Source organism: Microtus ochrogaster, unplaced genomic scaffold (assembly GCF_000317375.1).
Source record: "Microtus ochrogaster isolate Prairie Vole_2 unplaced genomic scaffold, MicOch1.0 UNK4, whole genome shotgun sequence".
In the NCBI taxonomy this organism is placed as follows: domain Eukaryota; kingdom Metazoa; phylum Chordata; class Mammalia; order Rodentia; family Cricetidae; genus Microtus; species Microtus ochrogaster.
The window spans coordinates 1,332,629-1,358,379 of NW_004949102.1; the positions used below are offsets into that span (position 1 = coordinate 1,332,629).

Consider the following 25,751-nt stretch of genomic DNA (forward strand, 5'->3'; position numbering starts at 1 on the left):
AGTGCTGGGATTAAAGGCGGGTGCCACCACCACCAGGCTCAGCCTGGTTCTAACTTCACTAATGAATATCTTTTTGTTATTCTCTCTTAACTGATTGTGAGCACATTTCCAAACCTGTAATTTGCTAAATTACTAAAACCTGCTAAAGAGCCAGAAGCAATTAAGAGAAAAAAAATGTTCCTCTGTAGGCTGGCCATGGTGGCGCCACATTTGGGAGGTAGAGCCAGGACGACCTCTGTGAGTTCAAGGGCAGCCTTGTTTACATACTGAGTTCCAGGGACAGCCAGAGCTAAGTAGAAAGATCCAGTCTCTCTAAATAAGTAAGTAAATAAATAAATAAAATGTCCTCTGTGGGATTATATATGGTCACATGAATTTGAGCTGTTACCATGATCTTATAAGAGCAGCAATTCTCAACCTGTGAATCACAACCCCTTAGGGGTCAAACAACCCTTTCACAGGGGTGCACATCAGATATCCTACACAGCACATAAGACATCACATTAGGATTCATGAGCATTGGAAAATTAGTTATGAAGTAGCATTGAAATAATTTTATGCCACCAAAACATGAGGAACTGTATTAAAGGTTCAAAGCATTAGAAAGGTGGGGAGAGAATCACTGCCTTAGAGGTTAGTTCATGGAAAGATTTTATTCTGTTTACTTTCAATTTGTAGTAACAGTATCATTTTCATTTGTTGGTTTCTTCCCTTCCCTCCGCCCCCCCCCCCAGACAGGGTTTCTCTTTGTAGCTTTGGAACCTGTCATAAAACTCACGCTGTAGACCAGATTGGCCTCAATCTCTCTGAGATTCACCTGCCTCTGCCTCCTGTGTGCTGGGATTAAAGGTGTGCGCCACCACCGTCTGGCTAACAGTATCATTTTTAATAGGTTCCTTTATTGTAGGCCATTAGGATACTAAAACATGTGTTCAAGCACATTTTCCTTTGGTTTAGAAAATACTTCAGGCACTGGGAACTTACAAAGACAGGGATATGATATAGAATGCTTCCTCATGTCTCCATTTCTCCCCCTACTTTTCACTAGTTCACCATGTTATAAAGGGAGAAAGGGTAAAATGGAATAGGAAGGATTTGATGGTGTAATGAGTGGGAGGGTAGTATAGAGAGGGAAATAGGGAAGGATAACTTACCCACTAGAGGCTTTTTGAGGAAGCCATAAGGACACCTACCACTGGAGAACCTTCCATATACATACATACATACATACATACATACATACATACGTAAAAGTAACTTAAATGGAGGTTATAAAGTGAGGGAGAGTACCCTAAGTAGACACCATATGCTGCCCCAACCAAAAGCCAACTACCAATGGGTTATCTTTTTGAGTTGTTGGCTAATGGGATCCCATAGACCTCCAAACATGACATGCTACTGTCCACACTACTGAAAACTCTCCAGAGCTTGATGGTAAGACCCTATTGCTGAAGACATGTACAGGAAGGGAATAGGGAAATCTAGCTGGCACTCAAGTAGCTGAAACTGTCATCCCTACTCATTACAGTGTTTACAGTACTGGAATGTGCTGTGCAGGCTAGAGGAAAAAAAGCAATCATCAGTCTCACCTAGCTATGAATGCTGTGAATTACAAAAATGATCAATGTCAAAAATGTGCTTACTAGTACAATAATGGCATAGATGTTATGGGAATAAACAACCACTTTTTGAATGTATTTAAGGCTTGCTCCCCCGAGACTGAACCCATACATGGATACTGTCAATGAGGCCAAGAATCTATTAGATACGTCATGGGCCCCAGGGGAAAACCCATTTACCATTATTCCACTAAATAGACAAAAGATCATACATTGCTCAACCCTCTTCAGACAAGCTGCTTTTTGTAGCAGATAGCAATAAAGAAACTTTCAATTGGTAGAGAATGATACAGAATACGCAGCCCTACATGGGAGGTCTACCCCCATCCCACAAGGCTCAGGGATCTATGTAGAAAAGGGGGCAAAGTGAGAGGAGGTAGATGAGTTCAAGGAAAACTGTTTTCTAGATGCGAGAGGCAGATACACACATGAACTCACAGATTTTGGTAGTGTTCACAAGATCTGCAAAAGCACATCACTACAACAGTCCTACGCCTAGCCAAGCAGCTGTTGGCATTTTATTGCTGCTGGAAGAGGGAAAGCTGGTTTTCAATGGAAAAGCTGGTACACTGATCAATCCCATTGTTTACTTGGGGTTTCTATTGCTGCAAGACCACCATGACACCATGACCATAGGCAACCTGAGGAGGAAAGCGTTTACTTCCCCTCACAAATGACACTCCATCACTGATGGAGGTCAGAGCAGGAACTCAAGGCAGAAACCTGGAGGCAGGCCATACTGAAGCAGAGGCCATAGAGGAGTGCTGCTAACTTGCCTGCTCAGCATTTTTTCTTTTTACTTTTTTCAAATTTAAAAATATATATTTTTCATTTTACATACCAATCCCAGTTCCCCCACTCCTCTCATCTGCCCCCGCCCCACCCCCAATCCACTCCTCAGAGAGGATAAGGCCTCCCACGGAGAGTCAATGAGTTGACATCAAGTTGAGGCAGGGCAGGACCAAGGCCCTCCCCACTACATCTATCAGCTTGTTTCCTTATAGGACCCTGAGCCACAGACCGATGAATGACACTGCCTTCTGTAGGATGCCCACCTGCAGCGACCATTAAGAAAATACCCAATGGGCTTCACACAAGTCAATGCGGTGACTACATTTTCTTAATTGAGGTTTCCACTTGGCAAATGACCGTCTAGTGTGTCAAGTTGACATTTAGAACGAGCCAGCATACCAGGGCAGGTCCCAAGTCCAGGAGTTGTTGGCCAACACAAATTAGACTCAACAGGTTCTACAAATGGGTGTGTGTGTGTGCAAATATGATGTTGGGTTGGTAGGAAAGCAGTGGGGGAGACTTGGTAATTGGTAGAGGGACATGAATATAATCTAAATAAATTGTACAGGATTATCAAAGAATAAGTAAAACCAATATTTAAAATAATAAAGGTGAATTTGAGACATTTCTGGGAAAAATTCTCAAATACACTCTGTAAAGGCTTTATAAAGGACCATTTGTAAATTTGATTTTGTAGAAAATGTAATCAATGTGCATATACCATGAGTTTTCTTAAGTGAACTCCCCCCAAAGTTTATTATCATGTTATATAGTTAATGTGTAGGAACCACAGATTACAAGTACTGAGATATAACAGTATTAAATTTGTGTTTTTATTAGCCATATAGTAGAAAGAATGGGGGGAACTGTGCAGTTGTAAGCCATCCTCCTGACTCAGAACCTACAGTAGCTACCAAACAGGCCTAGGCAACCAGTCCACCACAGCATGTACTTGGCTCCATCTACGGATGGGCTGAGTGCACTGAAGCATCATAGGTACCCTATTTCCCAAAAGCAAAGAAAGCAGCTGGACTTCTAGGACTATGCTCACTATTCTCATACTTACCTATATTATTATAGTACATCCTTTGTCAAATATTCATGGGTAAGCTCAAAGGTTGTTTGTTTGAACTTTTGGTTGGGGGCAGAACCAACATAAAGTACCTTTAGTGTTATTACATGGTCTGGTACTGACTAAGCTTTAACTAATAATGCAGTACAACTTTAAAAGCTGGTCCTTTTACATTTACATTCCTCCTCAAATAAACCATTTTACTGGATTTTTTCTCATTACCCTTCAGGTTATAGATTTTAAAATTTATTTGCTGGGCAATGTTGGCGGGGGCTTCCAAATTCTCCAGTCAGAGGAGGAAGGGGAGGGAAAGGAGCAAACGAGAATATTTGCTTATAAATACAAATTCTCCTCTCTTTTAAGAAAGAGCCTAACAATTTTTAGCCCAGCTTGGTTTTTGGTTTTGAAGGCCAAAGGTGATTCAGACCCTGCTTCACACTTACTGTCTAGAAGGCGGTCAGCGCCGTTCCCCAGTAGGTACTTTCCATGACAATAACCCCTTTTCAGTCCGCTTCTCCCATTCAACTTGACAAACACAGGTATGTTTTCCTCCTGATTCTTCTCTAATAAACGTGAAGAGCTTGCAATCAAAACAGAATGTCCCCTCTCTCAGTAAAACTAGGACATTGGGTTTAAATGTCCATGTTGTCCTTGGAAGAACTCCCGGTCTTTGACACTGACTCTGTTAATAAAAATTATCCAAATACTCACATCCGAAAACTACTTTTCTTTTAGGTTAAGTTCAATGTAAAAGTTCATAGAATACTTAAGTCCGAGCAAAAACAAATTCTACTGATGTCTACAAAGAAAATAATTTGGATGTACAGTCAAAGGCTTAACCTCATTTCAACCCCTACATAACTTGCATGACTAAACTTCTGGGCAATGCAGGGTGCCCATCACCACTGAGCCAAAACACTACCACGTTCCAGTAAAAGACCGATTCTTCATCTTTTTTTGGGAAGAGATGGGCATAGGTGCTGGTGGCTTTTAGCAACTCAGTAGACGAGGAAGGTGAAATCTGTAGCCACACACCTATACAAATCAAGAGTATGTACCCCATCATATCCATAACAAGCTGCTTACCAAGTCTTTCTTTAGTGGCTTCCCAAATTTAAATTTCTTTAACAAGTTTTTTTGCCTTATGTGTACGGTGTTCTGCTGCATGTATGTCTGTGTACTACATGTGTGCCTGGTGCCTGAGGAAAGAATAGTTTGTCAGACCCCTTAGACATGGAGTTACAGACAGTTGTGAGCTTCCATGGGGATGGTGGGATTTGAATCTGGCTTCTCTGGAAGAGCCAGTGCTCTTAACCTCTGCCACCTATCTCTCCAGTCCAGAGCAATTGCTGTCATTTTAAATCGCAGGTTAAATGACAAGAGATAATGAGAAAAAACTGTGTTGTAGAGGGAGCTGTGTGCCAAGCAATGTAAAGCGTGTCAACTTTTCTGCAGAGGATTGCATGTTGGGCCATTTCTTATCAATATACTTGCCCTTCAGGACCGGAAATCCTAAACGAGTCACTTCAGGAATCTTCACCTAGATAAATATAACAGGACAGGATAATCCTAAGGCAAACTGCCTTTGCAATGATTCTTTTAATAGTATTATACATTCTTAAGTGCTCACATCTGCACAACAAGACAACACTGTTAGAGAAGAAAGCTCTCAGAAGGGGGTGTTCTGTAGCATCCCACACTCTGGATTCCAAGCACAGCTTCAACTTCAGACTCCACTTGTGCCTGGGTCAGTGGAAGAAAACATCCTGCTTATCAAAAACTCAACTTCCAGTTTAAATAAACATCACCTCCTAACACTGTTTACTAAAAACTGTGGCCCACATGAACTCCCAGTAAACGCCAGCATCACTGCAGTCTGGAAAAACCTTACCATTTTGGTCTCGCAGAGTCCTAACACTGACCTTGCACTGTAAATGTTGTTTAGAAGCACTGCACCGCACAGGGTTGCACAGCGGGTACCGAGCAGGGCAGGCTTCCCACAACAGGAGGCAGTTTTTACTCCACTTCTATTGCTTCATGGTGTTCTACCGTGGGCACGAGCAGGGCTGGCTAAAACCACTACCCAGCACTGCTGTGCACGCTTGGCTACACTCAACAATTAAAACTTTTTGTTCTAATGTCTTAATATACAAATAAGGCACACTATTTTATACTATTTGGGTAAAATTAATTTTATTATGCTCCATGATGAATTGCCACCAGTGCAACATCCTATTCACTATACATTTCAAAAAAAAAATCACATACTAAACAAAATTTCAGTTGATAAATGAAATTGAATGATTGAAAATCTTTATGAATTTCATAATACAATATGTGGCTAGCTGAAATTGTCTATCACATAGCATTTAGATATAAAAGGCCTCATGCTAGTTTGTTAAATGCAAAGGCTACCAGACAATCACATGGCTGGACATACCGTGAGGCTTCCAGACGATGCACAGGTATAGTGCCACCCACAGGGCAAGACTCGGTGGAGGACTGAGACGTACAACGGGTACTTTACTTGGTAGAGTGGATTTAGTCTTCATGCCTGAACTGAATTCCATAGCTCCAGTTACTTTGCACAAAATTAAAAAGCAAAACAAAAACAAAACCCCTCTTCTGTATGAAAAAGAATAAACTCAATTATCTTTGGCAAATAACATATCCCCCATGTATACGTGACTCAAAGCTCCTGGTCAAATATCAAATAAATTGGAAAAATCCCAAACTTCTTGGCCAAAAGGTAAGGGACATCAGAATTGGCATTATCTCAAAAGACATTTTTAGGAATTTTTTTTTAATGTCAAAAAGAAAAGAATACAAAAGCCTGACGTTACTAATTTTAAATAATCACTAGTTGCATGAACTCCTACTTCCACGGGTAGAAGTTGTTTAGCCTCGCCCACACCAGTCTCACAGACCTCAAGCCACATGAAAATGACAGTAAGCAGAGAAAGATTCCTAGCAGCGGAGAGCACTGTTTGTACAAGAAAAAGCTGAGAATGTTTCCAATGTGCTGTGATTACTCTTGCAAGGAAGGTAACACTCTTTGAATAACTTAACTATCTTACTGTACCACTTAACTGCTTTCAGCAACTAAACCTTTTAAATTATTCCTGACGATATAACTAGATGCATGATCACTAAAGATTATGTGATAAACTGGTTAAAATTCAAGCCATATCTTACAGGTCCAGCCTGTCAAGATCATGTCAATACTAGATTTTGGTCGGTATATAGATAGCATAATTTTTAGTTGGATATTGTGACTATAATGAATACATCTGAAGCTACATTATGCATACAACTCAATGTGAGAAAAATATGACTGCATTTAAATCAGATAATTGTCTACCTAAAATTTATTTAAAGAAGGTAGGTAAGGTAATTATCACTGTAATTGTGAACCAGCCACCTTCAGGCAGATCAGTGCACTGTAAAGAGGCAAGGAAAACCTAACTTTAACACACCATCTAGTAGGCATAACAAATGTGCAGGCTGTAACATTTTATTTTTTTAAAAAAAATTATCAAATCTAAGAAATTGCCATTGGGACCATCAATCTTTTAAGAAAATGTAACTTCTCTTTATATATTTGACAAAAATCTGGAGAAACCATCAAAGTAAAAACACACAATGCGAGTTTTGGCATTTGTGCATACTTTGCCAAGAAAACTGACATTTATAATTTATATATCCAAAAACAACAATGCATACAATCTGCAAAATACGATACTTCATACCATTTTAGTGTTGATTTGATAACAATTTGAGTCAAATACAACTGTCTAGGATGCATGAAATAACCTCCATAAATGGTAACTGAAACTACTTTTGGAAGTGATAATAAAGTGTTTAATTCTTTGCTGAGAAGAGCCTGTCACATTTGCCACAACCCAAAAGCAACCTTGGTCAAGTACAGATGAATGAGGCCTCATTAGTATTCCTGCCTGCGGATGCTACTGCTTACCAACAGCAAGCAATGCTACAATAGAGGGGAGCTACTGTTTCTCTTCATTAGTATCTCTGTAGTGATTTTAAGCAGAACATGTTGCTAGAATTTGAAAACCGGTATCAGTGTAGTGATGTCTAGAGAACTGTGCAATGTATCAGCTTCAACATTCATATGTGGCATCATATTCAAAATGAAGGGGCTAAAGAAACTAAAGTTTACATCACTTGAAAAAGAATGTAGTGCTATGCTAAATTTTATTAAGAAAATTTAGGTACAGAAAAAGTAGGGTATGAAAATAGTGTTCTCCTTCTGACATTCTAACTAAATTACATTAAGGTTTGTGTCAGTCTCACACATAATTAAACTCCCTTGTTGATGGAATGAAAATATTCACAAATCACGTGAGCATCCTGCTGTAAACTTGCACACAGTAACAGGGAGTAGCTTTGTATAGGATTATAACAAACCTTTACAGATTAAATGAGGTATTGCACAGATTAATTTAAAAAAAAAAAGCAAAAAAGCCAACAAAAATATACAGCAAATTGGTAGAACATTTACATGGTAATTTTACAGATCCAGACAGAAAGTAGTGTTTAGTGTTTCACCTTAAAAATATATATATATATAATATATAGATCAGTCTTCCCACTCATCATCATCCTCAAAATCTTCTTCATCATCGTCATCTTCATCTTCATCTAAAACCCAAAACCAAGAGTTAAACACACATGAACAGTAACATAATTTCCAGTGACTTCTCCAATTAACTAACTCCTGCAACACTTACATTCTCAAATCCAGTTTCTAAGATTTAAAATTAATCAATAAGATCAATCGACAGACTGAATGGGATCAAAGATGAGACTAGGACAGCCAAGACTTGGGTTTTAGCCCCTAAATACCCGCGTGTTTTTAATGTGTCAAATGAAACTAGAGTTAGCTTTCCTTAATACCCGCGTGTTTTTAATGTGTCAAATGAAACTAGAGTTAGCTTTTCTGATTTTGAATTCACATGGTGAGCGCAACTACTTTGACATTCTGTATATAAATTTGTAAACCTGGAACTTTAGTTTTCTTCTCTTCCCATGATCTGCTTTTACACATCTTAATGACATCACCATTCTCGCAGGTGAGCAGGCATGAGTCATTAATAATTCCTTTTCTTCTCCCTCCATCAAGGAAGGATCTTCCTTTCTACCACAGTTCATACCTACTGTGAGGATTTGCTTCAATTACTGTTGTTCTCCAGCAGACTTACTTCAGAGCAGATGGAGGGATACTTAAAGTCTAAGATTAAAATGTCACCTTTTTCCCCCTAAAGGTCTCTTGTGGCTGGCTTCTGCTGTCTGGACATACTCTGCGCTCCTCCTGAAACACCGCACACGATCTGTCCAGCCCTTCCACCTTCCCCATCCCTCCACTCACTGAACTGTTCCTCCATGTTACAGCATTTGAAGCAGCTCTTTCCTCTTTCTGGCTGTTTCTTCATTTAAATCCCACCCAGAAACCACCCCCTGAAGGAGGCTTTTCCTGACTGTCCTGTGTAACTTCTCCAGCATCGGTAACTGTCTATTCCATTTCCCTTTCCTCGTAATTCTACCTCAATTCCTTAGACTGCCTATGAATTTTATGTCTTCACACTAGAATACAAACTCTAAGTTCTGGTTGTTACACATCTCAGGATCCTGCACAGCAGGGGATACTGTGTAGAGGCTTTCCAGTCATTAGTCCCTAAGTGAATTCAGGTTTTGATGTCACCTAATTCAACATCTGCACTTCCACAGTCAATCAATTTTCCATGATAGCCGCACCTCACAAAAACCTATGAAAGCCAAGTTTGTTAAGAAAGAAGGTGCTGAATATTTATATTTTAAATGAGAAAGAGCCAGAAAGTAATGTCTATATGACATTACATACATGGGCTAGATAAAAACACAGAATATCTTCTGTTTACCTCTAAGACAGATTTCCTATAAGGAACTATTTCAATACTAGTATCAGCACTGGACAAGTAACAGAAGGTAGAGAAAAGAAAAAGCAAACTAATTACCCGTCTCCAGCAATCCAAGTTTTACTTTGCCTGTCTTTAAACACTTGATTTGTCTAGACATGAATGGCCAATAACTAGTTAGGAAAGAGAAACAGGCAGGGCCGGCATGCATAAAGAACAAACAGGAAGAGAAGAAGAGAGGAGGGGAGGGAAGGAAAGAGAGAGAGAGACAGACAGACAGACAGACAGACAGACAGACAGACAGACAGACAAAGAGAGACAGAGAGAAGAAAAGGAAAAGGGTGCCAGGCAGGGGTCAACCACGCAGCCAGACACAGAATGAGAAGTTCAGAAAAGATATACAGAAATAGACAGGTAAAAAGCCCAGAAGCAAAAGGTAGATGCAGTAATTAAGTTAAGAAAACCAGGCTAGGGGCTGGAGAGATGGCTCAGCGGTTAAGAGCATTGCCTGCTCTTCCAGAGGTCCTGAGTTCAATTCCCAGCAACCACATGGTGGCTCACAACCATCTGTAATAGGGTCTGGTGCCCTCTTCTGGCCTGCAGACATATACACAGACAGAATATTGTATACATAAAAGAAAACCAGGCTAGAAATAAGCCAAGCTAAGTTCAGACATTCATATGAAAGAAGAAGTCTCTATGTGACTATCTAGGAGCTTGGGGGGGGGGGGAGGCCTCCACAAAGATTGAAGCTAAAAAACCAACTACAACACTTTTCACTATAAATCTTATTACTAGAATATCATAAAAAATGGGACTGAGAAATCTCACGCCTTATTTAGAGGCTGTCTGTCAATGATTCTATAGTGTGTTCCAGTACAGAAGATGAATTCATCACTCTTTACAAAGTTTTCCTCTAGTTTCTGTATGGCTGTGATGTTCTGATATCTATTAAAATTTTAGGCAGACTAGTCATTAAGGACAGAATGTGATTAAATATGCTATAAAGGCTCGTAACAATGAGCTGCACAATTATCAGACAAGAGGTAACAGAGAATCATAAAGTAAGCAGAAATTGCAGAGCTTCCCACATCTATCTAGAAACACACTTCCTCTGCCCTCCAGCTCATGGGAGAGTACCTGAGGAATGAATGGCTTTGCTCCTTTTCTGCATCACTTCCATAAGTGCACCCACAATTCCTGAAGTGGGTGCGGGTGTTGGCGGTGTGGACTCCTGACCATCAGACACCTTAGAAAAAGAAAGCATCAGAGCTCAGTGATAAACCATTAGTAAAGAATCTACTTTTGTGAGGCTGGGCAGCCGAGCGGTAAAGCACTTGCCATCCAGGTATTAGGTCCTGAGTTCTGGCCTCTACCCCCCTCCCCCCTACACAACAAGGTTCATATAGACTAAAGTGCAATGCAGGGAGCTTTCCTAACCTTTAGAAGATGAAGAAATGATTGATTCTCAGACAGAACCCAAACTGAGACACTATCGCTGTTATCAATTCTAGTGCTGGAATCTCAATTTTCTGGAGTCTGATTTATTGTTTTTAATTACAAAATAGAAAACATCAGTGTTTAAGAGTATGCTCTCACTTTTATAAAGTTACACGTTTGAACTTCCCAAGATTACTGCAACTGCTTCCAAGTGGGCTATTTTTAATTCCCCTCAGTTTAATAACTAGTTTCATTAAAGTATCTTTCATTTAAAGTCTAGAATAATGAATTACAAAAAGACTGTAAGATTCTATCTATGTGATATTTAGAATATACGAAAGTATCACATAGCAATCAGATCACTGACTGCAGGGAGGAAGCATACAGTAGTAGCTTTCTATGGTTTCAGATACATCTTGATATTAAGTGCAGACTACACAGCTACAATGTGTACACATCCAAAATGAGTAAATTTCACTGTACACAAACATTTAAAAATTTATAAAAGTAAAAGAAAAAGCTTCAAAGATAAGACACCTTATAATGAGGTATGGTAAAAGCCCACAATACTTTAAAAAAAGAAAAAAGAAACCGTAATAGAAAGACCACATTACTTACAGATTTCAGCTGAATGCCCTGTCGTATCTGGTCTAAAAGTGCATCCCTTCCTGAGCAGGACACAGGTCGACTATTCTGTTCCACTTTTTTTAGCTGAGCACCCTCTCTAATTTGATCCAAAAGAGCTGCTTTGTTTCCTGAAGGAGCTGGAACTTGATGATCACCATCAGAAGGGAGGCCAGGGGGAGGTGGTGGCCCTGGTGGAGGCGGAGGTGGAGGAGGTGGTGGTGGTGCTGTGGACCCTGCCATAGACAGAGGTGGAGGTGGTGGTGGGCCTGAAGGTGCTGAAGAGGGCAGTGCTGGTGGTGGAGGAGGGTAGATCCTGTTTGGAGGGGGTGGAGGCACAGCAACCCCAGGCCTGGAAGGAGGTGGAGGTGGAGGTGCAGCAGTAGGAGCTCTAGAAGGTGGTGGAGGAGGAGCCCCCCTTCCACGGGCAGGTGGGGGAGGAGGGCCTGAGCTATGAGGAGGGGGAGGAGGAGGAGGAGGTCCACCCCTTGAGGGTGGAGGAGGTGGTGGTGCTGAAATAAGAATACAGAAAAAAATGAAAACATAAACATACTAATAAAGCAACTTACTGTAACACACATAAACCCAGTATAAAACAAATAGCAAAATCTGCAATATATTTTACAAATATCTGAGCACAGATGATACAATTTTATTAAGAACATAATAAAATTTATTCAAATATATTTTTAATAATATTTAAATATTATATTTAGCTTAAAGATTATCTTCCTGTTGTCAATAAACAATAACAGAATCTAGTTATACGGATTCAGTATCAGTTCTGAAGCTGTAAGAAAAAAACACGGTTGCAGAGACAGCTCAGGAGTTATAAGCCATGCTTGTGCTTGCAGAGGGTCCTACTTGAGACCCCAGCACCCATATCAGGCAGCTTACAACTGCCTATAACTCCTGCTCCAGAGATTCTAATGTTCCTCTGGACTCTGCAGGTACCCCAAAACATGCACAGACATGCGTGCATGCACAAATACAAACACACACACAAATTTAAGAAAATATACATTTTTAAATTTTATACAACAATGTAATTACACACTTTGCTTGTAAGTATTATGTTACATTTTATATCAATAATGGACCTTCCTTTTAGAATTAAATATATTTAGATTTTATATAAAATCAATTTAGATAGAAATTTTATAGTATGGCAAATATTTATTAGAATTTTCTAACACCAATTAAAATTAAACCCCAATATAATGCACTTTCTTTCAAAGTGTAAAGTTTCATTATCTAATTTACATATGTCCTTCTACTTTATAATACAGTGTTTTATATAATCCAGAACTGGTCAGCAGTTTTAGACATGGTAACAGAAGAGGTGGTTGCTTGGTTCAATTATTTATGTAGAACTGAATTATAATCAAGCTGAGAATTTTTATAAACTATAAAATTAGACAACAGTTTTTAAGTTAGTACTATCCCAGTAGTTAATATTTCTATTGTTAGTCTACTTAAGTGAAGATGTAAGATACATTAGGAAAACAAATCCAAAAGATCGAAAGAATATACTGGGAAATATAAGTAAGTCCTTTAAGGATTAAATCTTGTACTTCTGGAGACATGGTTTCACTGGTGACAAATACAAATCCAGAAGGACCATTTCCCACTTATTTCCTCTTTTTTTTTTTTTTTTGAGATAGGGTTTCTCTGTGGTCTTGGAGCCTGTCCTGGAACTAACTCTTGTAGACCAGGCTGGTCTCGAACTCACAGAGATCCGCCTGCCTCTGCCTCCCAAGTGCTGGCATTACATTGCCCATTTATTTAAAGACTGATCAGAGAAACTGACTTTTAGGGGTACACAGAGATCTTAGAACTCACAACCGCTATAGACTCAGTTACTGAGTAACATCAATCAACACGCTGTAACAAATGTCTGTCTTATTATGCCTTACTACAATGGTACACAAGAAAAGAGCCCTGACACTGCTGGCACATCTATTTTCTTGTTTTAAAAAAAAAAAAAACATTCATTTTTTTTCACATGTATGAGTGTTCTGCCTACATGTATGTTGTTTATCATGAGTGCCCATGGACAGAATCCAGGACTGTTGGACCCCTGGTACTGGAGTTCCAGCTATGAGCTGCATTGTGGGTGCTGGGAATCAAACCCAAGTTCTGAATGAGCAGCCAGCGCTTGCTTACTAAGCCACCATTCTAGCACAACACTTCTGCTGTCTTAAGTGACACTAAGAAAAAAATCTATTACCAATCTTTAGCTTTTATCGTCTGTATTCTATCTAACACAAAGAACACACTACATCACAGGAACAATTGTGAAAGAATAACCTAGAAGGGTAAAGACAGATGACACACTGTTAGGACAGTGCAATGCACCAAGATGTGAGCCAAGCAGCCAGCAGTGTGAAGAACTTTTAAGAGCCATCAAAAACACCAGAAGGAAAATGACACTTGCTATTATTCAATTTTGAAAAAGTAACAAAGAGGAAAACATAAAAGATAGCTATAAAAATTATTTTTATAGTATATATAATACATATTACATGTTAAATATCAATAAAAAACCTTCGTTAATCCATAGGAATATAGAATCTCACAGAAAAAAACCCTTCTGTTCATGGTCCATAAAAATTATTTCAAATCAACATCAATATTAAGAATGTCAATAATTCTATTTCTTATAAAGTTATAATCATAAAATTATAAGCAGAAAATATTAAAAAGGTATACAGTATTATAGAATTCAAAAAACTTTTTAAAATTTTTCCATTCAAAAATTTCCACTTCCTCCCCTCCTCCCATTTAGAATTCATAAAACATTTAGAAACTGATATCAAGTTCTCTCATGAAAATATAACAGACAAATATTATCTAATATAATTAAATTTATGGGAATACTGTGAAGTCCCTAAGTAGATATATGACATTGTGCTCATAAATATTACTCAATTCTCCTTTATCCTAGTCAATGTAAACATATTTTATACAGGTTATTTAAAAAAGTGTATAAAGCAATTATAAAAGCTTAATTAATATCAGCAAAAATGAGTGCTGTGGGCAAAGGTACTTCCTAATAAAGAGAACTTCAATAAAATAATCTAAATTATAGACAATATGTAAGCTCTGATTCATGTAAATAGATATATTTCTTTTTATTACAAATGAATCTTAATGCTCAAAACGTTAGTTTTTGAAGGTAGGACATATGAACTCTAGCTACTCCAAAAATCAACACAGCAAATCATGCAAAACTCTGAGCAGTGGTTCAAATACTATTACACATACATACCACTCCACTGTGGTGGACCTAAAGAACAGATTATTGTAAGTTAATGGACTTCAATAGCTACACACAGAGATAAGGAAATCACAAATCTGTTTGTCTTTATAAATCTCATTCCATAGTTTTTTAAAATAAATGGCAAAAGATTTAATTAAGGAGCTCAAGTCAAATTTCATTAACTTCTCCATTTCTGTGTTTCCTATACTTTTGAATATTAATTTATGTATGTGCTCTAAAAAAATCTGTTAATTAGAAAAAAGTAAACATATAATTTGTTTTTTATTTAATTTTTTAAAAAATCTGTCTAGGTTGGAGAGATGGCTCACTGTCTAAGAGTATGGACTGCTTCAGAGGACCTCAGCCGAGTTCCTGAGCCATGATGAACAGCTCACAACTGACTGATGATCTTACACACACAATCCCCCTACCCTCAGTATATATAAGCACATAATTACAAATAAAAAAAACAAAATCTTTGAAAATAAATGTCTTACATAAATCCATCCTTTGGTGTATAAAAGATAGGTTCCACACTGAAAAAGTTAGGTTCTTGTAATACAAAAATCTTTTCTTGTGACATTTTGGTGCCAATATGATTTTCAAAGCCTGTGACTTTTTGTTTTTAGGGTAATTCAATTAAGGGAAGACCTTATCTGTCTCTAAAATATATAAATATGTAATAAGGTTTAAAGAAATCCAGTCTAGTATGATCCACTTTTCTTTGGGCATCAAGGACACAGGATAGCGATGCAGCCAACAATCTTGAGTGTATGTAATTAACACTAACAGTGGGTGGCAGAGAGCAGTTCTCAACACCCTTTTTTCACCTAGACATAACCGTCACCAGGACTGTCCACACTTAAAATGAAACTGTATTCATAGTATGCATTTTAAGTACGAATTGTCTGCTACAAAGATAAATGAGCAACGATGCTAGCTCCTATTGAACTAGCAGTGGTTATACAGCAGCAATGTGAGCCATAAATTGTTTGCTTCCATAGCTGGCTCTGAAGACTCAGACCTTACTGACTATGAATAGGAGGAACATATTGAATCAAAGACTGAATGAGTATCAGCAGTAAAAAAGCAGACAAAGGAGTTAAATACCCATTTTCAAATGACAATCTGATTCAAGAGCACTTAACTGGAGTTTAGTGCAGTTACACTGCTGTAAGTACAGAGAATGGGAGAAGCTCAGTTCCAAATGCAGGTGGTGCTGAAATGGTGACCATGACTACAAAGGCTATCTATGCACCTGACTATCCTAAGTGTTGGGGCTACCAAAACACAAAGTGCTTTAAACTACCCAATACCACAATGCTGAAAAAATTGTGGTCACAGGAATCAAGAGAAAGTATTAGATTCTGGACTAAACAAAGCAAAAAAAAAAAAAAAACAACAACAACAACAACAACAAAAAAGATTCATATTTCAAAATAGAAAATTTTTTACAGAGTTTATATTCTGAAAATATTTTATTACAGATTACAAGGTGAGTTTTTATACCAATAATCATGTCAAGTTTTTGCATGTGTGTTTTCAAGATAGGGTCTCTTTACCATCTATGTAGCGTTTGAACTCCATGTAGACCAGGCTAGACAAAAACTCACAGAAATTTGCCTGCTCTGCCTCCAGAGAGCTGGGATTAAAGGCCATTTTACCGTATCTAGCTAAAGTTAGTGATGCTGGACCAAATTTGGCATCCATAAATTTAAACATTCTGTTCAAGGAAGTGTGCACAGCTGTCCACTACAAGGTTGATTTTAGAAAATTCAAAAGGGAAAAACAGCTAAGTGCTAAAAAAACTAAAATTACCTTGCCTTCGGAGTTCATTTTTAACAGCTTCTACACCTCCTGTCTTTTCAATAAAGTCATAAATAACTTTTGATGTTTCTCTGTCTTTAAGTTGGGCTTCAGAGATCCCACACATATCAAAAAGATTCTTCAATTCTGGATCCAAATTATTGAGCTACAACAGACAAAACAATTTCTAAGTAGGCAACTCTTTTTCCAAAACAAACCTGACAAAACTTACAATTGACTTGTGTCCTTCTGAAGTTAAATTCACAGACATTTAAAATGGCTATGTAACTTAAATGCTAACACAATTTCTTTTATGAAAAGATAAGAACAAGAGAAATTTTTCTATTTTGTCTCATCTTTTCCATGCCTTAAGAGAGGGCATTCTATTCCTTTTTTTATTAATCCACAAGACTAGGTAGGTCCTGTGTTCATCTATTCTAACCTGTCCTTAACAAGATTCAGCTTTAATCTTGAATTACCCGTTAGTTTGAAGATCTGAGGACAAGGACCTCTTTGTGCTGCACAGCACCAATCAAATGAGTGGCAACAGTGCCTCAAAGAATAACTACAGTTAAGAAACAAACTGGATACTAAGAATTTGGTTACACTATTTCATTAATTTGATAGATTCTCCTAAAATTACTAAAAAAATAACATTTTTCTTTTTGCATTCAAAACACAAAATGTGTTTACTTAGCACATAATCAAAGAATGCAAAAAAAATTTATCTTAAGGGACTTAGCAACTATGACAGAATAATACTATGGATTCAAACCTCAGCAGCACAAACACACACAGCACATTATTCCAATTCTAATACATACTAGGTTTTAAAACTATAAATAAAAATCCAAGGATACGCCATAGATTCCTATAAGTAATAAGAAATATAGCTTTAAAAGACACTTACATCAAACCCTGTATTTGGATCCCATCCAACATGTCCAATGTGTCTAAAGTAGAACATAGAAAGAAATTAGAAAAGTAAATGTATCATGGGCTTGTGAAATAATGCATAAAACACTTGAAATCTGTTATATACAGCCCAATTTCTTTCGCTTCTTGACAATTCTTGCTGGCGTCTTCCAGGCTATTTACACATCAAAGTTAAAATAAAATCATGTTCAACAATAAGTTGAATAAAAAAATAATTACATCTAACTTTTCTGTTCAGATGGGAAGAAAAGTAAACTTTCAGATTCACGGAAGAAGCCTGACTTAGTAGCACACACATTCCTGGATACTTGGAATTCTAGGCCAGCTAGGGCTACACTGTCTTGAGAAATAAACAACATAAATACCACCGAAACATCTCTAACTATTAAAGAGATGACTGTGGGTATTCTTCACTGGAAGCCTGCCTGCTCCTTGGGAGCGCCTTCTCACCTTTCCCTAATAAATCTATTAATTCTTTTTGTGCAAATCAAAAACAAACAAACAAAACTAATGAACATACACATCCTTCCCGTTACAGTTTGAATGTAAAATGTCCTCCATTACAGGCTCGTGTATTTGAACACTGTTCCCAGCTAGTGGTGACATGTGAAAGGCTGCAGAACAGTTATGAGGTGGAACCTTGCGGTTTTATAGACGGCCCCACTTCCCGTCCTCTCCATCTCCCTTAGGCCTGTGTAGCCATGTCTTCTCCACCATGATGGTTTACATCCCCTTGGAGAAAGTACACCGAAGCAATCACTTTCTCCTCTAAGTTGCTTTCTGTGGGGATACTCTACCACTGCATCAGAGAAGTGACTATTACATAGAACACCCCCAAACCAAATTTTTCTGGAAAGTTAAAAATCACGAGCAGCACAGAAGACATAAAAAGAACAAAGATAGAGCCGGTGTAGCAGTGCACACCTGCCGTCCCAGGTACAGCTCTGGAAGCTCAGGCAGAGGAGCCTACGTCCTAGGCCAGCCTAGGTAACAGAACAAGACCTATCTTTTTAAGTGACAGAAGATAGAGTCTTACTGGAAGTTACTTGGTGTTCCAATATCTGCCTTGGTTAGTCTCTTCTTTTTAGCCTTTCCTTTCTTCTTTTCTTTGGTGTGGGAGATGTTGTTGACTTGTGAACCATAAAACCTATTTGTTGTGATCTCTGGATTTTTTATGTCAACTGTAGCCATGGGTAGATTGGGACCTACAAAGAAAACCAAAATGGTATGAGAGGGATACAATTAAAAACATGATTTTATATAATCATCATTTATAATTTACTATACTTTATTTTTTAACTTATGCCTGCTTACTTGTATCTCAACATTAAATATTATGAAGTACAGTAATGTCTGTGAAATGTAATTAACCTTATCCCTTAATATTTTTTGTTTTTTTCTGTAATTCTGGTAAAATGATATGTACAATACAAAACAACAGTCAGAAGGAAATTGATGGTATCCTAGATCCCATCCTCTTTGTTTCAACCTTATTTATCTATAAGAAAAAAGATACTTTAAAATATTTTACTACCATCTTCCCCCAAAACAGCCAGATCTAAGTTCACTAATATTTTCCCACCAGTACATATGTTACATTGGTTATCAGAAGCACAAAGCTCAAATACTTAAATTGAAAGTAATTCTAACACTCAGAACACCTGAAAAGATCTGATGATAAAAGTACCCAGGGACTTTCAGAGATTTCTGTCAGTAACATCTCTAAGAGAAACACTAAATGATGTAGCCCACAACTTGCATATAATAAAAGATACTCTAAAGAAATCAAAGTCTCAATGCAACAGATTCAATTTAAAAATTCTTATGTATCCCCAAACTCAACATCCCATTTTTAACACACACACTTCTCTGACAAAGCCTCCTCTTGGACCAAGTTCCTGTGTGATCATTTCATTAACAATTTTCAAAATGTATCAAAATATCACCACTACTTATAGATAAGAATCAAAGCCTGGGATCTGTGTGTGGGTTTGAATGAAAATGGCTCCCATAGGCTCAAATGTTTGAATACTTAGGTCTCCAGTTGATGGAACTATCTGGGAAGGATCAGAAGGTGTGGCCTTGTTGAAGGAGGCATGTTACTGGAAGAAGGCTTTGAGGTTTCAAAAGCACATGACATTCTCAGTTAGCTCTCTCTTTGCTTCTTGCTTTTTGGATCAAGATGTAAGTTCTCAGCCACTGTTCCAGTACCATGTTGGCTTACTTGCTGCCATGTTTCCCACCATGATAGTCATGGACTCTAATCCTAACCCTCTTCAGTTATGAGCCCCAAATTATAAAAACTTATAAAAACACCTTTTATAAGTTGCCTGGGTCATGGAGTTTTATCACAGCAACAGAAATGTAGTTAACTAAAACAGACAGATGGCATCTTAGCTGCCTAGTGGGGACATAAACTTTGAAAGGGCTTTCACCATTCCCTGAGAAGATAGGCTCACTGTGCCTAAACTTTGTGCCAACAACAATTACACTTATCATGTAGGAAGGGTCTGGAATCATGGTTATATGCTATGTGAAAACACTAGGCACTGAATCTCTGATGAGCTTTTCTAACGAGCCTTTCCTCTGGATGACACTGTACATACTTCCACAATTCACTACTGGGGGATACAGCCCACTGTCTGTGGCTCTAGAATTCATCCCACATAGCTTTCTGTATTTATTCTGCTTGCCATCTCTTCACTACACTGGTATTTTCAATAAGTGCAACACCATATTGAGTCTAATGAGCTCTCCTAGTGAGGACCAAACCACCAAAGTTATCGGAGGAATCCTCAACAAAATCAAATAGAAATCCAAATAAATTACAGCAATGGTTCTCAATCTTCCTACTGCTGTGACGCTTTAACATAGTTCCTCATGTTGTAGTGACCCCCAATCATAAAATTATTCTTATTGCTACTTTTTAACTATAATTTTTGCCAATGTTATGAATCGTAATGTAAATATCTTGGGAGACAGGTGTCAAAGGGGTCATGACCCATAGGTTGAGAACTGCTGAGTCCCAGGCTGATACAAAACAAATGATCATTTAGTATCAATTTGGCTGCAATTCTTCACTTATATTGAAAAATCTCAATTGTACTGAAATCATTAAAGTTATCTGAAAGCCTTGCTTATATCAGCAAGAGCAACTAATGTATTTCTGAGGAAGTTTAAGAATGAAGAAGAAGCCAGGAAGGCTAAAGCTGACTATATCATTAAGATCAGATTGTTCTATATGAATAATAACAACAAAGAGAAAAACCAAAGCAAATGGGTGAAGAGGACAGGAAGATACAAACTACCCCTTCCTAATTCAGGACAACTGGCACAAGAAAAGGGTTTTAAATATTCTTATGAACAACAGATATCTCATTTTAATTTTAATCTTAATTTCAAATTCAAATCTAAAATAACTCAAATTTCTTTTTAATTACAATGAAAGAGAACTACACTAAAGGCAAGATAGCTGAGAGACAGATGACATGGAGACACACCGAGGTAGGTAATATAGGAATATATGCAACTTCTATATTAAAGTGTCTTTTTAACAGTTATGATTTGAAAAGGTCTGATAAGCTAACAAGAGGAACCGAGAGTGCCAGCAGACAGAGCAAACCATAGTTAAGGTGTCCACTGCCACCTACTGGTGACATATTGAAATACAGCAAAGCTATAATTTATCAAAATTATTGTTCCACACAGTGGAGAAAAAACTGGCTGTACTAAAAGCCAAAAAATTTAAAACTCTCATAATATATCTCATAACTCACTACTAAGCATATGATATAAAGACACACATATTTTTATAAATTGAAAAGTATGAATACATTAGCAATACTGGCTGCATAATTTTGCCCTTTAAAAATACTATTTTTAAAAAAACTCCCCCACTTATTTAATAAAAACAAGTTATGACTATTACATCAAAAAACACTAAAAGTATTAAACCAAGCATTACCAAGAGAAGTCTTTATTTCCAGGCAGAAGCAGGAGGATCTCTATGAATTTGAGGCTAGCCTGGTCTACACAGTGAGTTCCAGAAAGTCATGGCTGTGCAGAGACTGTCTCAAAAAATAAAAAAATAAAAAGCAAATCAAAACAAAAAACCACCCCTCCACAACCAACCAACAACCCAAGTCAAGCAACCAAACAAAACTAAGAGAACTCAATAGGAATATTAAAATTGTTATCTATTCATAGCAATTAAGTGTCTGTTCATAAATACATGTTATGCACATTGAAATAAATGTTTCCAAAATTTTAAATAATCCATCCATCATTTAATATTTCAAGTTATTTTCTCAAAAGTTAGATGCTACACCAAACACAAAACACTAAAATATTGGCACCTATCAGGAAAAACTTCTAAACTCCATTAAAGGTTCAGAGAAGAACAACCCATTTACTCAGTGGTTTCTTTTGCCTCTGTCACATACCAGCTTCCAATCTTGAGATGTGCTATCTACTCTCTTATAGGCCTGCATTTCCCCATAAAAGTCAATTTTAACATGACAATAATTAAGGTCAACTCTTGGGTCAGGTTACTGGGGAAGAATTCTGTCCCCAATCTTAACTGTGCTGTGATCTGGAGCAAATTACTTATAAATTTCTATTTGTAATCGATTACATGGTAGTAAAACAGGTCCTACTTCATAAGATTTCTGAACAATGCCTGGCTGGTGGTAAATGACAATTAACTGGAACCTGCTATTATTGTCATTATCTTTATGATAACTGACATTTATTAACAGCTATGCTAAGCATTTTGAATATCTTTCATATCCCACAGCATTACTATACATTATTATAAGTAATATTTCCATGCAAAAGACAAACTATGTCAAACTTTGGTACAGAGCAAACAATACTGAAGGCAATACCTATTCAAAAACTGAAAGGTTAAATAGTAAATTTTAATACATCTTATCTTTGATTCATGTTTTATATCTGGAAAAACAGACCTAAAGACAAAATTAAAAGGCAATCTATCTGTGTAAAGGGCATACACCTCAATAATTACCAACGGTCATCCTATATTAAGAACTTTGCATTATGAAAATTTCCCTGCATAATCTTTCTAAGTTCTGAAGAGAGGATTTGGAAGGCATCTCAAAATCAGCAGATAAATCCCCTCTTATAATTAGGTTCTTGGAGCAATAAGATTTTACTTTTAAGGCTCACATCATATGTGAACAAAGTAATGGAGCCTCCCTCCAGAGAGAAAAACATGGAGGACAACGAAGAAGAAAAAAGTAATAATTATCCACCAGATTTAAGAGTTCATTACCAAACTCCAGGGGGCTGTGTGTATAACAGCCAGTACTAAGCACTCTTAAACAAGTAAGTCTTCATTTAACAAAGTGTGTCATGTAACACATGACAAATATTAAACATTAAATGTTATAAAGGAAGTGTTTTAAAATGGAAAAAAGAAGTAAATCTGAAAAAGAAATGAACACATAGACCAAATAAAATGCAATGCCTTCAGGAAAGACGTAAGCACATGCACTCTCTAAACAACCAGCTTGGGAGGACAGAAGAGAATACTACCCGCGTTCACACTGTACTTTCACCTTATGTGAGGAAACAAATTATGAACAGTAAATTCCTAAGTTTTGTCTATCATTCCATAACTGAAAGCAAGAATAAATTAAACTATGATATTTGATCGTAAATATTAAGCATTAACCCATGGTACACATTTCTACAATTAAACTGTAACTTGAAAACTTTTTTTGTCAATAATCATCAAAAGCTTACCATTTGGAGCATCTCGTCTTTTCTCTGTTAAAAAAAAATCAGAACATTTATTAGACACATAAAATACAGACACACACACAAACCTAATAAAAGTAAAACTTTGATAACATATTTACATAAATTCTTACTTTTGAGGCGATGTGTAGAGATTGGTAAGGAATCTTTCTTAAAATCACATAATTATCCATACAGAAGAAAAACTCATTCAAAAGCTTAAGATTATAGTGTGAGAGACGGCCAGACAACTGGACTGGGGTGAGCAGAGAAAGAAGGCAATCAGCAGGTGAGGGATTTACCATGGAGAGAGACCCATAGTGGAAGGTGGGAACTGAAGGTCACTCAGCACAGAGAAGCGCTCAGGTGACATTTAAAGTCTAGTGTCAGTACTGTGTGCAGACAGCAGGAGAAATGGACAGCAGCACTGGGAAGCGAGCGATACGTGAATGATAGCTGTTACGACAATGATAACCAAACTACAATCCATAGACAGAACCAGAGGGAAGGTACAGAATAAGGAATTAGAGGGAACAGAGATCTCATGAGGGAAGAAAAATACAATTTATATTTATGGATGGACAGGTAGGAATTCCTGGGAGGATCAAGCAGGGACAGGTAAAGAGGAGAGGGCATAGTGGGAGAGAACATGGAGAAAGACTGCTAAAATTAAGGGGCATTTGAGGGATATACAAGTGAAATTGCAAAATAATGGGGAAGGCAGAGAGCTCCCCCTCCAAAAAAAGCACTTTAACAATTTTTTGTTTGTTTGTTGGAGGCACTGGTGGACCCAGAACTTGCTATGTAGGTCATATAGAAATTGCTAAGCTAGCCACAAATTCATGGACAAATCTCCTGCATCCTCTGCCTCCCATGTGCTGAGGTTACAGACACACACCACTATAACCGGCTACGTTTATATAATTTTAAACATATAATTTCTATATATTTTTCTAATACAAACTTTTCTGAAATTGTAAGAGAAACATTAATGACTAATGCAGTAAAATAGCTAGCTTATAAATAATAACAAACAAAATTTTATTGGTGGACTAAAGAATCCCACCAATGGGAACCATAGGTGTAACATTCTAGCTCATGATCAGATAAAGACACAATATGATCATTTAAAGGAAGCAATTTCTATACTGTCAATCTTTAGTTTTTAAAATGATATTAGTCTCTGTATGCAGACTGGTGCCCACTTAAAAAAATAAAAGGTTCAAAATGTAAGTTTTGACAGCAATTCCTGAAGATATATATCCATGATTGGAAGCCATTTAAGTGAGGAAAAAAAAAAAGCAGAACAGCTTGGCTGAAGAGACAGAATCTGACATTCATGTGAGACACTTGCTAAAAACATTAACAGAACAGAGTGTGTCTGGCATTTGGGATGTTTTAGTATCACAGGACGACTCATGCTACAATGTGGGACACTATGCTCAAACCCTAACACACACTGAAAAGGACATAGCCTAGTGAACTGAATGCAGTGCTTAGGAAGGCTGAATCTATAGACTGTATGACAGAACTACTTAAAAAATGGAACCAGTAAGACCAAAGAAAAAGCCTTAAAGAGCATGTGATAAAGGGCTACAAATGGTACATACCAAGGAAAAGAAAACGGATTAATCTAATGCTACTGACCTATGTGACTAAGGTAAAAAGGGAGACAGGGTGCGACTTAGTATGAAGACTCACTATACAGTGATCAATTCAGCAGTGTCCTTAATGTCATGTTCTCTATGCAACCGAAACATTTTACCTAAAGTTTAGATAGCCACTAGATGCAGTAGATTCCTATACTAGGTAAAAGGCTTGTGATCTTACCTGTTTCAAATAAAATTATTTTTAACAAGTGCTTTGTATTCTTTTTCTCTTCAAAATGTTACTTATTCTGACTAATGGTTTTCCCAAAAGACCACTAGATGACTGTCACAAAATCTCACTAAAAATGACACCGAAGGCTCAGAGAGATAGGAATGTGCTTGCCTAGCAAGTGTGAGGCCTGGAGTTAGGATTCCAGAATTCATGAAAAAGCTTTGCAAGTGTGGGCTATAATCCCAACATTGAGAAGACAGACACAGGGGAATCCCAGAATAAGCTGGTTAGCTGGACGAGCCAGAACTGACCAGTCAGACAGAGACCCTGACTTAAAAGTAGAAAGTGATCAAGGAAGACAGCCGAAGCCACAAGACACCATTTTCAAGCCTCTACACACTAGGTACATCTGGGAACATCAGCCACACACACACAAACAAGCACACCACACACAAAGGGGATGTGTGTGTGCAAAAACAAAACAGAACAAAGACACTGAGCCTACGTGTTAGGTTTCAGTATCAGAACATTAAATACTTCTCAAATAGAAACAAGAAAGCTGCTCTTGACTGTACAACTGCAGGGCTCTAATTATCTAATTATATTATTTATTCATCATAAAGAGAAGGTTGATTTACTTTATTTCAACATGTTTTTAAAAGAAGTGTGTGTGTGTGTGTGTGTGTGTGTGAGAGAGAGAGAGA

The 25,751-nt window shown here is 37.5% G+C and overlaps 1 protein-coding gene across 1 annotated transcript in view; it reads right to left on the bottom strand.

Moving 5' to 3' along the window:
- Positions 1–5,649: 5,649 nt before the first annotated feature.
- Positions 5,650–25,751, bottom strand: part of Wasl (Wiskott-Aldrich syndrome like) — a 53,262-nt gene continuing 33,160 nt past the window's right edge. The window contains exons 5-11 of the mRNA XM_005365698.2: positions 23,233–23,256; positions 18,503–18,671; positions 17,441–17,483; positions 16,543–16,696; positions 11,457–11,974; positions 10,539–10,647; positions 5,650–8,145 (exon numbers count right to left, since the gene is read on the bottom strand). Of these exons, the coding sequence (XP_005365755.1) occupies positions 8,084–8,145; positions 10,539–10,647; positions 11,457–11,974; positions 16,543–16,696; positions 17,441–17,483; positions 18,503–18,671; positions 23,233–23,256 (1,079 nt within the window). The 3' untranslated portion in view covers positions 5,650–8,083. The remainder of the gene's footprint in view (positions 8,146–10,538; positions 10,648–11,456; positions 11,975–16,542; positions 16,697–17,440; positions 17,484–18,502; positions 18,672–23,232; positions 23,257–25,751) is intronic.